At 39.1% G+C, this 17,246-nt stretch overlaps 1 protein-coding gene across 3 annotated transcripts; it reads right to left on the reverse strand.

The window, feature by feature from the left end:
* Nucleotides 1-3,276: 3,276 nt before the first annotated feature.
* adcyap1a (adenylate cyclase activating polypeptide 1a) lies at nucleotides 3,277-8,986 on the reverse strand. 3 transcript variants are annotated; one of them, XM_085286948.1, is made up of 7 exons: nucleotides 8,674-8,986; nucleotides 8,336-8,440; nucleotides 7,643-7,777; nucleotides 6,850-6,954; nucleotides 5,922-6,056; nucleotides 5,242-5,362; nucleotides 3,277-3,847 (listed from the first exon to the last, which is right to left on the reverse strand). In XM_085286948.1, the coding sequence occupies exons 2-7, from the start codon at nucleotides 8,431-8,433 to the stop codon at nucleotides 3,839-3,841; spliced, it is 603 nt and encodes a 200-aa protein (XP_085143074.1). In that variant the 5' UTR covers nucleotides 8,434-8,440; nucleotides 8,674-8,986; the 3' UTR covers nucleotides 3,277-3,838. The 3 variants fall into 3 exon arrangements, with proteins under 3 accessions (XP_085143074.1, XP_085143072.1, XP_085143073.1); XM_085286946.1 differs by having other exon boundaries at nucleotides 3,277-5,362; XM_085286947.1 differs by lacking the exon at nucleotides 6,850-6,954 and having other exon boundaries at nucleotides 3,277-5,362.
* Nucleotides 8,987-17,246: the final 8,260 nt, after the last annotated feature.

The raw sequence follows: 17,246 nt of genomic DNA on the forward strand, positions 1-17,246 counted from the left end.
ATGCACTAACAAGTCTCTCAGTTTTTTGACAGCTACTAGCATAACATAGATTCAAGGATTACATGCAAAAACACTTCTTTAAACCCTCATATATACAAGTAGACAATACAGAAATGCATAGGCTTATTTGTTCTTCTGAACATTTTCCTTGCACTTTCCTGACTTGGTTGTTTTTTGTCTCTTTTGAGAGAGGAGCTCAGTTTTCATAGCTTGAAACCAAAGACAGTGTGAAAGATGGATGTCGTAAGGTTGATGCTACCCATTGCTTTCATGAATCTCAGTCACCAAAACTTTTTGGATGGTCAGTACCACACAACACAAGCGTCTACACTGTGAACAGACTCAGTTCAACAACTTGAAATAGTGGATGAAGCCTAGCAAACTACAATCAGCTCCATGTGTCTGTGTGGGACGTGTGTCCATTAATGTGTCCACACGCCTAACTCAACTATCCAAGTGGATGACTTATAAAAATATATAAATAACCCCACGTAGAGTAATCACGAATGACAAAACTAATCATAGAAGACAGGCTGTAGATGTCCTTTTTAATGCTGTAAAGTTGGACATTTTAATGCGTAACACAATAGGGATTAACTGTTTGGAGGCAGCCTCAAGTGGTCACTAGAGGAACTGCAGTTTCTGCCACTTATCTTTTGGCTCCCTTTCAGCTCTGGAGGTTGCCTGTTGCTTGAAACAGATGGAAAGTGGCAGTCGTGTACTGACGTTCTATGTTCAGGATATTTAAATTATGTTTTGCCCTCCAGAGCTTTGCACTGGTAACATGACTGACTGTTAAGAATGCAGTTTATCTCCCTGGTGCTATCGCCCTCTCCATTATGCCAACATCTTCTTCAAAATCAAATGCCAAGAGTAGTAGGAGTCCACTGACCAGTGAGTGACAGTGACTTTCTTACACAATTAAATACAACCACACAGAGTCTTAGTATGGCTGCAAACTTATTCCTGGTGCTTTATTCTTATTACCTGTCATATCCTTAACTTATTCAGGACTCAAGTTTTTCATATAAGATGCATTTTCACTTTCATTTTCTTATTTGCTCCTACAGTGATGCTACTTTACCACATATTTACGTGTTTTGCTTTTGTGATTTATTTGTGTGAGTGCCCATTATGGATCACTACCCATTACTCAACCTCTGCTCGCCTATATGAGAGCCTGTTTATCAGCCCCTCCCTGCGCCTTGCAATTTCAGCCTGTAGAAGACAACATAGCTGAGACTGGTGCCATTTGAGTGAAATATATCCACTGTGATCTTTTGGTACTCAGGAAAGCCACTGGCACCCCACCCACTTGCAACGCATCCTCCTGGGACTGGTTGCCTGGCAACACTGGCTGATTGGGTTAGCAGGGTTAAGAAAGGGTCTGGCACGGGCCAAAGGAATCAGATCACTCCCATTGATCATCCTCTCTCTGCGCTCCGCTGAGAGCTGAGGCCGCAGCCATGAAAATCAAAGCCCTGCCTTCATGTCTGAGAGGGGGTTATTACGCACACAGGGGAGCCGAGAGAGACACAGCAGGCTTTGTGTGGTCGCACTGTCTAACATCCCATAACGCGCAAGGCGGTGTCCTGCTGCAACTACTCACTGTCGCAAGTGATGTGATTGTAATTGATGCCCTTTAAAGAGATTTCAGGCAATACAGAGGGCCGGTCTGGAGAGCGGGGGACGTGCAGACAAGCCTTCAATCTATAGAAAAGGTCCTTCTCTCTTCTGCGCTATTATCAGGTATTATGAAATATGGGGATCTATTTAAGGTCATTAGCTGGCATTGAGACAGACACACAAGTTTTAAAAGGTGTCACTTGTGAGGAAAAGACGAGAGATGAGGGCGACAGGGTGGGTGGTGGTATTCCAAATGCCATCGGCTGCTCCAACAACGCAGGAGTCTCAGCGGGAGTGAGACACACTGGGCTGATAGAGATTCACATCGTACTATTTTTATCATTCATGCATGTAGTGGTTATAGTGATAGTCACCACATAGATCATAAACATGGGCATTCTGTAGATTTACAGTAGCATCCTGCTGACGCCTTTATTAAAGTTTACCGGAAACAACAGACGTCTTTTGCAGCAGATATTGAAAACTTTAACAACTCAAACTGCACTTTGCAAAGCTCAGAAAAAGTGTTAGGACCCAAACAAGGTCTACATTTGGCCAGGAAGGGGTACTGAAGATAAACTGTGAAGTCCACATCTGCTAACATGTATAGCTACTGGAAAATGTGAGCAAGTATTGGAAGAGTTGTTAGCAATGTTTAACCAAAAACACTGGTCCATATACATTCTAATGATACACTGTGTGAATATATATGCATATCAAATGCCATATAATTGTGCAAATTTTATGTTGGAGTCTCATTTTGGGTTTTTTTTTAATAGTCTTTTACATATTGAAAATTGTTGCATCACCCTGGCCTGCAGCTATTTCGAGGATTCCTTCACCTTTATCTTACAAGGAAGAAGATTTTTAGGGATATAAAAGGAAGCACCTCCCATATAGGTTTGGACATTTCATTTTTTAAAAAAACATGTGGATGTATGCATGTACCCTGTACTTTCTGTTCAAAACCAGCCCACACCAGTTCTTCCTTTCACAGAGTGCCAGTACCAGTGTTCAGACAGCCCAACTGTTCCACCAGTCCTGCAGGCCTTTGGTCGCAACTGCTGAAGTCCCAGAGAGGTGTAAAGTGCAGCGAAGCAGTGTGTGGCGCAGGCTGGGTGATCCCTCCCACGTCTCTTTACTCATGCTCTCCCAAGGGGAGGTAGTCACCCGGCCAACTGGTGTCACAGTTCCTCCGCCAAACTGACTGAGTCACGGTGAAAATGGGGCAGAGACTTGGATCTTTTGGTCTCCCTTTCACCAGCTTTCCTTTGTTTCTGCAGTTTGGTGGGGTTTTTCACAACAAAATTAAACCCACTGTTGATAAAGAAGCAATGTCTGTTTCCTATTTTGGTTATTCCAACATAAATTCCACTCTTTGGTTCATTTGCATGATGTCGTTTTGTCTTATCTGGCTATGTGCAGTTTATTTGATATTTCATGCTGTTAATATTTCACCATTGTTCTTTGACCAGATTTTTTCTTTTAATTTGTATGTCCTTTCTCATGTACCGTAACATCCCTTCAAAACTGTCGAGCGGATAGTCTCTTTCCTTTGAAAGAATGTGGTGATTTAGGTTTTCATCACTAGTTAGGGTCCTCTCAAACGTTATGAGTTCTGTTGATACTGGCTTCAAAGATTAGACGAAATTTTTTGTTGTTTACAAAAATTTATTCATACAAATCTTACAACACGTTTTTTTTTTTTAAACATTTATTGACTTGACCCTTGCAGACGGCCATTCGAAGAAGTAGTCTAATATTCACTTTCCACACAGTAAATATATATATATATATATATATATATATATATATATATATATATATATATATATATATATATATATCTTTGAAGATTATTTCATTTTCGTAAGGCTATTGGCGCTTTGAATTACCATACATATAATGTTTTATGGAGTGCGGAAAACTGCTTCTTCGCTTTATTTTCACAAAAATCCACATCTAGTGCTCTAAACACAAAGTACAAAAAGAAAGCAGCGCAAGCAACAGTGCTTGACGTCTAAGATGAATGATGCTTAAGACTATATCAAACATCTGTGCAACACAAAAACAACAGCAACAACAACAACAACAAAAGGGTGAAATGTAAGCTGATGATGTGCAGCATTGTAGGGCCACTAAATAGCCATCTAGGATTCATGGCGATTTTAAAGTCGATGCAAGGCACCACAGCCGCAAACTGCTTCCTGCGTCACAAACCCTAGAGGGGAATGCAAAATTAAAGAAAGATTGATACAGTAAACACAAATTGGAAACGTTTACCCTGCTGTTATTCCTTCCTAACACATTTGGTAAGAAGTGTGCAGATTGTAGGGGCGGCGGGGGACCACTAAGACTTTGAGTTTTTGGTCTAACCATGCTGGTTGTATAAACTTGCCCTGATCCCTTTCAAAATCAGCATGTTCTTTGTCATTTGACCCACCCCTGCTTCCCTTACTTCAGTTCTCTTTGTGTGTTTCTAACCCTGCTTACATCATATCCTCACTCTCTCTTTTTTTAATATAATCAATCATTGTGGCTTTTGCCGTATAAAGATACTAGAAAATGAATCGTCCACAGTTATTTTTTCTCGCACACAATTCAACAGTAGATTACAAAAATCTCCCTTGCCTAAGTAACAAACCCATAAAGTATGACATTAGATTGGGAAACTCTCGCCAGTGCATTCAGAGAGGACATACAGCTTTGTGTAGAAATGTGAGGGAAAAGTGAAGAGAAAAGAACACAAAACAACATCCAGAAATGAAAGGCGTGTATGTTTGTAGTAGTCAGAAAGCAAGCAAAACCATCTAGTTGGAGTCGTCTGCACAGATGCGGTGGCTAGTGCAATTACTTTAATCATGCAATCTACTGTAGTTTTTACATCGGTTCACATGACAGAGAATGGAAGCACAATAGACCCAGAAGGTTCAAACACAAAGCTTCAAACTGCCTTGTTATGTCTCTCACAAAGAACAAACTGATGAATAAGTTACCATGTAACAAGTATCATTTCTTTTTTTTTTTCTTTTAAATTTGCCTGATGGTGCTTGAGATGTTCGTGATACTTATTAAATGGGCAGAGAGGCGTGAGAAAACCTTTAGCAGGATAAGAGGTTTCCAAAACACAGAATCCAGAAAACACAAGATTGGCACTTTACACGAGTCAAAGGTGTGTGTGTGTGTGTGTGTGTGTGTGTGTGTGTGTGTGTGTGTGTGTGTGTGTGCGTGTGCGTGTGTGTGTGTGTGTGCTCACTTTGTAAACACCAAGGAAGAAAAAGGGCAAGAAAAACCTCAAAAGTACTCTGGTCTTCATCTCAGATTTGGAGGCTTTTATTTTGACAAGCCTCTCAAATTTACTTAAACAAAACTGGCATTTTTTCCAGCCAACTAAAATTACTTTTTTTCCATCTCTCCACACTTTTTTGTGGATAGATGGGTTAATTAAAAGTAAAAATCTGTGAGAGTCTAGAGAGACAGGAGCACAGATGAGGTGGAAGAAGAGGTTGAGTTTTGAGTGTTTGAAACGAGAGCTGAAGGTGAGGAGGGGGGAAAAGGAGGGGCGTAAGAAGCCCCTTGCAAGGACACGGCCTCAGGAAAGAGCCTGAAACTCACCGGGATTTCGGGAGAGAACTGTTTCAGCCATTCTCCCAAAAAAGCCTCAAACTCTTCCCCGTCCGGGAGGGCATCAAAGTCTATTTCTTGTAGGATATGGTGAAAACCTATGTCTTCAAGGCTGTTGTGAATAAAGACAACTAAACTCTTAATGTCACGTCACAAAAAGCAGCATTCAATACATTGATTGTCTTTTAAACTATTTATTTTCCTCACATTCATGTCTCTTTGCTAATTTTTTAAAAGACAGGGCTGTTGGAGCATATGAGTCACGTCAGACAACTGTGTCCCCTCAATAAATTAGCCTAAAATAAGTAAATCAATGAATACAGAAATAGAGGCTAAATTTTCTTAAATCAACAACAACAAAACAAACAAACAAAGAAAGAAAAATTGGTCCACAAAGTAGATATGTGCGTTCTCAAGTGCTTTAAGTACAAAATAAAAAACAATATTATTATCAAAATATTCATTTTAATGGCTTACTTCATACATAAATACATGTTTAAGAACACAAAAGCGATCCACTGATTGGTCAGATTTCAAAATGACTTCATCTGGGGCTGCACACACTTTGATTTTGGTTTTTTTTTGTTTTTGTTTTGTTTTTCAGGAGAGGAGGAGGAAGATGCTACAAATATGCCAGCCGCCGTCCTTTGTTTCTAATTCTCTGTCTATACCTTTTCCCAAGGACCGCCGCCAGGTATTTCTTGACTGCCATTTGCTTTCTGTAGCGGCTGTAGCTGTCTGTGAAGATCCCATCTGAGTGTCGCTTGGAGAGGGGCTCTGAGCTGTCATCCAACATTTTCCCCCCGCTGTGGGAGAGACGAGAGGCGGGTCTCACTACCAGCACACGGATACATGATGCATTCACAAGACCCACCCATATGTACAGCCTGTGGTGCTAAATCTATTTTGTTTGTGTTTTTCCTTAAAAAGGAAAATCATTGTATAACCACATTCCTCCTTTTTTATCACCAGCCAGGAGAGCTGTGGATACACTCACTCTGCATCCTCAGTTTAAAACATTTGTTGGAGATTTACTGACAAAAACAGGCAGCATGGTAGTGAGCAGAATAGTGATCTCACAAAGGCTTTTTCCACACTGATTCATGTTCCCTCTGCTTAACTTTTAACCCACCCCTTCACTATTTTTCATGCCTGCACTGAGATGTGATGGGCCTGCTCATAAGGCTATAGAGGAACTGCAACCCCCTCCATCACACCCCACCCCTCCTTCCACCGGGAACCACTGGGACTCAGTCCCCATAAATAATTCATTTGGAGATAAATTTAAACTTGTGCGGCTTAATTCTTCCCTTTGCGCCTTTAGATTGCAGCCAGCTCAGAAAACGACACTTCCCAAATCAATCAAGTGCCCATTTGTGTTCCCCCTGACGATTTTTTTTATAGCATTAATAAAGGCTGATTCAGAGGGCGATTTATTTAGCAGCACGCTGGGAGATAATGGGACCACAGACATATACAATACGTGTAACAGCGTGAATTATGAGTTTTTAAAGAAAACCAACGGGGGAAAAACACACATAGGACAGACCACATTTAATATAAGAAAAGAAGAGGTGACAACCAAGAAGAAGCTCTTACCCTACACGTTTTGCCATCAGAGAATGAAGGTATTTCCTTGCTGATAACTGACCCAGCGCTTTCCTGTAGGCTTTATTAAACATGCCGTCTGCATGTCTTTCCGTTCTGGGATGATAGATAGCCACACAGTAAAATCACCACACAATGTCAAGTCGCTACACTGCAAAAATATCCACCTTAAATCGATTATTTAGGCCTAAAACGGGCTTTTTTTTTAAACCTCCCTCCACCCTTTAAGTAAAAACTCTACGAGTCACTATGAGATCATTTCCTTTGTGATTTACAGTGAATCCGTAAAAAGCATTATTTTCCCCAAGACATTCCTCTTGATTCAAAATAACTAATTTTTTTTAGCTTATTTAAAGAAAAACAAGCTTTTGAGTCTTCACGGGAGATAAATTCAGCGCATCCTGACGCAGAGAGACGTTGCTGATCCCCCCCCCCCCCCCACCCTTTTTCTTGGAAAGTGAAGATATTCATCATCGTCTCTATTCTTTCATTAAATTTTAATGACTTTAATCAATGACTTTTCCCTCGTTTCAAAGCAGACTGATTTTTTTGTTTTGTTTTTGTTAAAGCTTCAAAACAAAAAAAATGATTAAAATAAAACCTTCGTGTTTGAAGTTACAAAATCTCGACAATACATTGATTAACACGTAACATACACATACATGGACATAAATAGGGACTGTACGGCGATGAGATGTTCAACATGGATGTCTGCAACGTTGAGCGAGAGAGAGAGAGAAAAGAGAGAAGGGGGGGAGTTTTTCGTAGCCGACATGAAAGTCACCTTTTTTCCGGAGGGTAGTATAAAGTGTAGACGTCGTCAGCGACAGACGGAGCGCTCCTCGCCTCAATTTGATCTCTGTCGTAATCCAGGGACGGTAAGGAATTGCCGTCCTCATCATAAACATCGCCATCAAGTCTGAATAAAAGTAAGAATGGACAGTTTTTCCCAGTTTCTCTTCACATCTGCACTTCATGTAGCATATTATTCGCATATTCACATGAAATTCTAACTCAGAAAGAAGATCAGACATCAGGAGTTTCAGGAACTCTTTTCACAACATTTGTTTTTTAAATGTTGGAATTATAAGGATTAGTCACACGAAATTCTCTTAACTAATTGGGATTTAAACTTGTTTAAACCCAGTAAACTCGTTTCTATTAATCATTCAATCACATACATCTGGTGTATTAATGGCTGCAGGTCAGGTTGAGACGCCGTAGTTCACTGCCTCAGTAGCTTAAATTTCATTACCGCCGCTCCCTGGTGAATGTTTCTCAGCCCTATGGATTGGCTGTCAGATGATGTTATCCAGTAATCCAATCGGCTATTATACTCCCAGACATAACTAACTCTAAAGCAGATAAGCTCGTTAGCCTGTGCCCTGCGGGTGCTCGGTGCCCACCAGGAGCTGCACATGAACCACAAATCAGCGACTGAAAAGGGAAACTTAAAGACGGATAAGAGCATACATACCTAAGACTGGGAAAGCTAAGCCCCACAGGTGAGCTGTTGACGCTGTAATGCATTATGATTCCATAGATGAATAGTGCTAAAGTCGCTTTACTAGACATTGTCCTGCTGCAAAAGAAAAAAAAAAGCGGCATCAAGTCAGGCAACAGTTAAACGAATCTACTCACAGCACAGCTCTACGATCAGGTAGGTTCACTTTAGCTGCTTTCACACCACACCTGAGTTTCAAAGCAAACAGACAACCACACACCAGGACTTTCATCTAAACTCGCCTCACTTTTACCCAGAATAAAAAGAAAGAAAAGAAGAAGAAAAAACTCCCCAAAAGTGGCTCCTCTTACCAGTTGCGAGACGCTGGACGCGATCCGCTGAAAACCTCAACTGGGAGAGTGAGATAGGATCTCTATCTCAGTCTCTCTCTCTCTCTCACACACGCACTCTCTCTCCCTTCCTCCTCTCTTCCTCTGTTACTCAGCGAAGAGCTTCTTCGGTGCCCTTGTGCTTGGTCGGAGTGTGCGTAGCCCGCTGTGCACCTGCGGCTCAGTTTTGGGGAGTTTCTAAGCGGACTCGGTCGCGGTGGAGAAGAAAAGCGGCAAACATTTGTCTGCAGAAAACTTTCCTGCGTCCTGCGAACTGTACTCCCTTTGGTTTTTTTATGCATAATTCCGAAAGCATGCCTTTTTCACTTGTCGCGTAGGTAAGGGGGGGTAAGGGGGGAGTGGTGGGGGTAGGTGGGCGGCTGCGTCATCCCCCCCACCCACCTCACCAGTCCCATTAGAGTACATCCCTCTTTCGCGTCAATGAAAGACACCCCCCCCCCCCCCCCCCCCCCCAAGCCACGCCATAAAAAAAGAAGTTTGAATTCAAACATTATAATTCATTAAACAGTGAATTAATGTCAATATTTGACGTCATGCCATAAATAGGATCACATGACGGGCCTAGTGGAGGTGGAGGTGGTGGGGAGCTGTCCAGTGCTGAAGTTTGTGTTGGGGGTGCTGAAATATGAGTCATGCTTTCTTCTAGAAAAAAAATGGATCGTTTCTCTAGAGGCAACAAAGAGATGTTTCAAGGACTTAAAAAGCTGCAATGTGCTAATCGTTTTTCCTTCCTGTTTTTCAAATGTCCGCCTCTGCAGAGGAGATGAGGCTCAGTTACACAACCACATATCTAAGTATTGTTCAGAGCCTGAACGTGAACTTGCTGAAGGATCCATACTGAATGGACGTTTTGGGTTGTACTCATAATTTTAGCTTTTTGCCCCACAATCTGACCTCTACAGAATAATAGCACAATTCTATTGATAGATAGATAGATTTTTGTGACAGTGTTTCTTATTTTTACTCATAAACTTTCTAAAAGGGGTTATTTAACACATATTACAGATAATCAATTGGAAGTTTCCTCAACCACAAATAAACCATTGGTGCAAAGACACGGGATATCTGAAAACTTACAATTCAGGGACCCTTAATGACAACTTGGGGTTTCACTGATGAGCAAAACTGTGTACTATGAGTACTTTTTATACATGTTACATTAAGTTTCATTAACTATTGTCTTTGGAGCTATCCGGTGCTGAAATATGGTTTCACGACTCTGTTGAGAAAGCTACCTAACTGCACAGAAAATAATGCTTAACTCTTTACTTATTTCACTTTGCACTCACAATATCAGACATTTTATTAAGCATTTGAGTCAGAGTCACATTGTTGAAGCAGAGCTTTGGCTTTGCTTGATACAGTTACTTGAAATTGTTTAAGTCATAAGTGAAAAACCTGATTGTGGAGAGAAAATAAACTGCTTATATTCTCCACTTAAAAATATAATTACAAAACAACAATATTGATGCAACACCATACTGTTGAAGCTTGTCAGCGTGGAGCTACTCTGTGTAAAGGAATTTGGTTGAGTGGTTCTCAGCCTAGAGGAAAAGACACTCCAAAAGGTCAGAAGATAATGAGGCAGGAAAGAAGAAAATACAGAGTTCTGCTCTGCTTTATTCTAACTGGTCCTTTTGTGGTCACACATTTGATCCTTTTATCTATTTAGAGCTTTAAGGGTTATTTTAATGAGATCATCTGACAAACATACACCGTAAAAATGTCTTTCTGATATACTGTATTCAATCTGTATTCAATGAATGAGAAACGTGTGACATAAAGAGGGTGAATCTACAACAGTATCTGAATTTTAAAGAGAAAAACATTACTTTTTTGGGTAAAGTCTTGATCTGAAAATTTAAAACTGACTACAGCTGTCAGAGAATTAAAAATTTAGAATAATTTTCTGTGAAATGTAAAGTTGCTGAAGTGTTAAAAGTCCTTAAATGTGCAACTCTATAAGAGATTTGTGGTTTTCTTCTCATTGAGACTACTTTTACCGTTTGGGCACTATTCATTTAGAGTCAGCTGTGTCCGCTGTCCGCAGAGGAATCAGAAACATGTTGAATCTGTATTGGGTGATTCAGACCAGTTGATGCTCTTGACGTCATGTGACGGTGGGCATAGTGCAAAAATAACACAATGAATACATAAAATTTATAGCAAAAAAATCCCCATTTTATCTGAAAATACCTATTGGATTCGGGTTTTCTTCTTGTTCTTGGTGAGCACTGCGCCCCAGTGGCTATGAAAAGACAGTGCACTGTGTCATATTAGGGGCCCCAGTGATTGTAGATTGGCACAAAAAGTCAAATGCACAAGAAATCTCAACATAAATGCAGACGTGTCATTGCAATTATTTGTAATGTTGTTTCAATCATACTTTAAGCAATTGTTTTACTGTATTCCTGTTTGCTTTTGAGGGGTTTAATAGTGGATCACCTGCCTTTCTAACCTTTAACAGTTAAGATCCTTTGAAGCTCCTTCCTGTCATAAACACGGTGGAATATTAATAAACTTGCTACCCTGAACAGTCATTTAATTCTTTACTGTCTGTATTTTATGTTCAACTGTAAACTGTTTAAAATTATTGTTTTCTTTTGGTCCAGATTTTATTGTAGCAAACAATCATTAAACCCAGTTTCCAGTATTCAGATAGCACATATTATATTTTATATACTGTAAGTAGCGAACGAAGTTACAGTAAAAGAAAATATGCTCTTGTTTGATTAGAAGGGTCAGCAAACAGGAGCTTCCCTTCACACTGTTTAATATCTCCTGCTTGGAAAGAGAGATCTGAACAATCACAGCGGACCACGATGAGCTTTATCACCCCAAACAAGACAAGAGAGGAACATATGACTCATTCTAATTTTAGCACTGTTAGCTTTTTATAGCACCTTCTGGTGCTGACATGTTGTGTTGAAAGAGTTTTATTAATGTTACAGTCTCACAGTTCAAGTAGGCAGTACTCAGCTTTTACAATGACAAGTGTTGACAGAATGTGGCAGACGTGGATTTTGAAAATCTTATTTGTAAGGTGTACATGTCTGTATCAACAGACACACTGTACAAATTCAGCTTCCTTATGTTAACAAAAGCTGATCCTAATACTGTAAACCATAAAGATGTAAGGTTCATTCCTTGGACATGTCCTTATGCATGGGCTATAGTTCCAACTAAAGGGGTAATGAGTTATCCCTCATTTCTTTATTTTTTGCAAGGAAAATGGGAAATGGGTGCAGAGATGTGCCACTCTACATGGAAATATAGTATATAATGCAAAAAAGAAAGATATTACACAGTTCTAATGAGCTTGGAAGTCAATTACCACTTTTATTCTTCAGTACAGCCTGAACTCTGAAAAAGAAAGCTTTAAATCAGAAGTACTTGACTCCATTAGCAAACCCTAGCTACTAGAATAGAAAAAGTTTTAATCCACCCAGACCGATCCGGTTTCATCAAAACCAGAAAACTTAGTAAGTCTCACCTCTAAACACCATATAAAAAATTCTATCATCAGAGGCAGAAAAGGCATCTGATAAAGTTAACTGGACATTTCTATTCAGCACTCTACACAGACTGGGTTTTGGAGAGTAGTTCATCGACTGGATAAAAATATTTACACTTCACCCAAAAGAACAATCGCTACAAATGGGGTCACATCACAAATTTCACTCTTCACTGGGGAACCAGACAAGGTTGTCCACTCTCTCCATCTTTATTCACCATTTTCATTGATCCATTAATGCAGCAATATGCCAAAATATCCCAATATGCCAAAATTACTCTATCTACAAGACCCACATAACTCATTACAGGAAACTTTCAAAATAATTATCAACTTCTCAAAAATCTCTAACTACACAATAAACTGGGATAAATCGTCCATTCTGATGCTTTTTGAGGAGGCCTGGGATTCTGCAGCTCAGCACCCCTCCCTCCCACTTCATACTGGCAATATTAAATATTTAGGTATTAACATTTCAAACATTTTAAAAAATTACATTTCTTTTTTTTTTTTTCTTTTTTTTTTTTTTTGCCTGTCCCGTTTGGCTCTTTTGCCATCAGAATTATTGTCTAAAGGCGAAGAAAGATGCCCAACGGATTTACTTTACCAAATCGACCAAACCCAGCCTTGCCGTATTGGTCTATTTGATTCGCCTTTTATTGTTTATTTTATTTGAACCTGCTAAATACGGGAAAGACTTGACTGGGGAAAAGAAAGGGGAGAAAGAAAGGGGGAAAGAAAAACAGCGGGGAAGAGGGACGAGGATAAAGGTCAAAAAACAAAAACCAACAAAATAAGAAGACAAAAAATACATATATCAATCACGTGGATCACCTGTTGAGAAAGAAAAAAGAGAAAACAAGCAGAAAAAAAGAGCAACATAATAAACAACATCACGATGATCTATGGGAATATGACAGTAAATACTAAATATTAAACATTATTGTGCAGCACGTAAGATCGACAGCACACAGTGTGCTTTCAGGTAGGAGCCAAAAAGGGTGTAGTTTGTGTGTGTGAGCACCCGTGTGTACACCTGTGAGCGTGAGCATGCTTGTATTTAAAAGGTTCCTTCATGTAATGATCTGCTAGAGGGTGTGGGGAGCCACAGCCCCGTCCTTACTTACTATTCATCACTGATTAAGATAATAACAGCCCTAGGTTTCTCTTCAGCACTATAGCCGGGCTGACAAAAAAGTATATCTTTATTTTTTTGATCATAGAGGGTTTGTTGAACCTTTAGACAAAATATATGAAAATATATCAAATTTTAATCCGCATATACAAGTTTTAATTTGTATCCCATTTGCTACATAAGCCATATTTTTGCAATTTAGTCATTAAAAATGTGTCATGCAATTTATTTCATTTTTTGAGGGTAAAAAAAGTCACAATGATGATGTAGAAGACTCAAAAACTCACAAAAACACATGTATCAAATACGATACGCTTGGCTTTAATGGTTTAACCATAACCATAACTAGTAACGACATGAATTTCATCACAAATAAAAATGTAACCATTAGAGAAAAAAAATATTCATATCCATCTCACAGATTTATAATTAGATGATTACATGCCTCCCTTAGCCTGGTTCTACCAGTGGTTTCTTCCTGTTAAAAGGGAGTTTTTCCTTTCCACTGTCCCCAAATGCTTGCTCATATGGGGTCGCTTGATTGCTAGGGGTTCTCTTGATTATTGTAGGGTCTTGACCTTGTGACGGGTGTTGTTGTGATTAGGTGCTATATTAATAAAATGGAATTAAACAGAATTTTTCTAATCAGGTTTATTTTTACTGCAACCGCAGTGTTTTGGGGATCAAGAGGTCAGGAAGTTCAGGCTAATAGTAGTTAAATGCAGGATCAAGTCAATTTCCCATGAAGGAAATGGAAATTTTCCAGCTTCCATAGGGCAAGAGGTGTTATACACGTTCACACTTATGAGCAGTTCAGAATCACAAGTTAACCTAACCTAACCTCATTAACTCCATATCTTTGGACTGTGGGAGGAAACCAGAGTACCCACGTAAACACGAGGAGAACATGTAAACTCCTCACAGACAGGCTCCGGCCTGCTGGTGGAGTTGAACTCGGGATCTTCTTGCTGTGAGACAGCAGCGCTAATCACTGTGTGGTTTACATACACGAAACAACATTTTGATTTATTTTTATAATTTCTGAACCAAAAATTAAATAGAAATCATAACTTTCACTACTTCAGGAGAAACATCTGTGTCGCTTCATAGCAAAGAACAGCGATGCTTGTGAGCAGACACGAGTATAATTTATGCACCATCTATTTCCAGTTGCACTTATCAGGAACAGCTATGTTTACTTTTACTTTTTAAGCAGAAAATCAGGTATCGAGTTGCTTGTTTTCACACACAGTAGTGTGATAATCTTGGAAACAGTTAATGAATAATGGTGGTAGTTCTACTACTGCTGAATGTCTTCCTCTACGCCTAAATGAGTTCAAAAACTATCTGCCTCAACTGACTTCCAGTAAAAACAATAACAACAACAAAAAAACATTTAACTGAAGTAGCTGAGTGATATAATGAATTTACAAAGTGTGACGAGGAAGCAATTTCAGGACTGGGAACCTGTGTGAGGCGTGAATCATCAACCCTCTAATGAATCAGTGATAATAAGACTTAAAATAGGAACATATAAAGAGTTAGGTTTGATTTGAATACTATCAACACTTGTAATTTTTCTCACACAAAAAGATATATTTTGAGTTATTAAGATAGAATGACTATAGACTAACCAAAGCAGGATGGTTTGTATTCCTTGTATTAACCACCAAAAAGCAGTAATTAGAAGGTTCAACATGAAATAACTCAAAAAGTAAAGCTGTTATGCAGAAAAAGACATTCATAAGTATCATTACTAATTAAGTATATTAATATTTAATCACCTTATCTTTAGGTTAATCGCAAGGTGCTGTTGCTTTTCTTGCCAAACCTAATTAATATAGGATTTGTACCACATTATAAAAGTGTTAAAAATAGGAATGTACCATATGTAGGAGGCAAAGATAGAGGAGTCCAAAACTGAAGAGAAAGGACATCCTGTGGTTAATTTAATGGTGTAAAAAAGGAGGCAGGAGTGTTCATTATAATAACAATCAATGTTCCCTCTAATTTTTCATGTGTCACAGAGCGAACACACAAACTCCCTGAGCGGTCCCTTGGACCACTGTGAGCAACAGCAGACGTGTGCACTGTGGTCACGCCAGCATCACATCCATCCAAGTCACATGGTTTATTAAAATAATCAGATTACAGTATTTACATTTATGTTAGACTTTTAATTAACTGCTTTAGCCCACTTACAATGAAAATGTAAAAAAAAATGAAAATTTTGAAAACAAAACTTTATTTTTTTTTTTTTTATAAAGCTCTGACTTGTATTATGAGGTTGAGTCTGTGGGTCTGGGAGAGAGTCCTGTAACTCTCTGTCTGCAAAATACAGTAAATAATGACCAATGTTGGGCAATTAATTATATAGTTACTTCTTCAAAAAAGTTACTGAGTTTTGCAAACAACAAAGTTTTTTGCAGCTGTTTACCTAAAAATGCAGCCAAGGCGTTTTTTAAATAAACATTTCAAACTATTTACAGAACAATCTGCTGTTCTGCATCAAATTTGATGCCACACAAATTATTTGTGTCACTCCAAAAAATAATTTCTGTCCACTATGAGATAAAGGAGAACAACGGCCTGGTACCTGCAGGCCTGACAACAGGAGATGTATCACTCCTGTAACATTCAGCAGTTGCCTCATTGTTCTGACACACACAACAAAACTATTGACTACACTACACACTAACTACACAAGATTCGTGCTAAACGTTGCAAATCTGTCACAGCTCAAAACACCGCTGTCACTCCTAAAACTTCCCCCCTTCCTAATCAACTAAATACCATGTTGCCATATCATTTTTTGATTGGTCGACATGGTACATTTTTCCACCAATAGGAAAGGCTGAGGGCAGGGGTTTGCTCACAGGCGGAGAGTGCTTTCGAGGTTTTCCTTATAAAACGCCGTTTTTACCGTTTCTTCCTGCAGTAAATATAAACAACGATAGTATTCAAGAAGGAAACCAAACATTGCATTTATTTTTATCATAACTCTGGTTTTACATGGTCTATCAACACAATTTAAAAACTGGTATAAAGTCCACACTTTTTCTGTCAATTGTTCCGTCTGTCCTGCTCACATCTCCAATGGTTCTACACGTCATCAACGTGGCTTCACTCCACATCAGCCGCTTTGCCAGCTAAAACACCGGTGTCAGCACATAAGGACGCTGTCATAGCCTGTCAACGACGTTGATTAGCTGCGTATAGATGAACGTGAATCGCATTATTGGCTGGACTATGGGATAAGGTGGCACCGTTCTAATCCCATAAGGGAGCAGCCAGTCACTTACTGACTAACACTGCAAAACAGAATTGTTAAAGTTTTAATTTTAATTTCAAGTCAAGTTAGATTTTTTTTTCTGTGCGCAACGCAGATTTTCTGTGCGCAGAGACCGTGCCAGCAGTGCGCAATTGCGCACGCGCGCAGTTTAGAGGAAACATTGATAACAATAGTCCATTAAAGTGGATAGAATTACCACTGCAATACAAGAGCTTCACATTTTACAGACAAACCATGTGAAAATCACAAACGTATGCCGAAATGTTTCACTAAGTACTGTTAAAAGGATTCAAATAAACAGAAACATTTCACCTTAAAAACTTTTTTTTTAATCAGTAGGAATGTAACAAATAAGATCCTGTTTCCGCAGATTAAATGTAGCTAATTTTATTATTTGAATTACAACACACGAATTAATCAACATCCTCACTTCTGTCTTTGGTATAAACTGAGTTATATTAACATTTTAAACCTAGATCATATAAATGTGGCAAGGTTGAGTGCAACACTGCACAGAACCACGTAGAATATTTCTATTAGCCATACTGGCACTGTAGTTTTGCATTGACGATTGTAAGAAAAGAATATAAAGA

This window comes from Mchenga conophoros, linkage group LG9 (genome assembly GCF_057382185.1).
Source record: "Mchenga conophoros isolate Kocher_MC1m ecotype Shallow Benthic linkage group LG9, M_conophoros_male_GT1.1, whole genome shotgun sequence".
NCBI lineage: Eukaryota > Metazoa > Chordata > Actinopteri > Cichliformes > Cichlidae > Mchenga > Mchenga conophoros.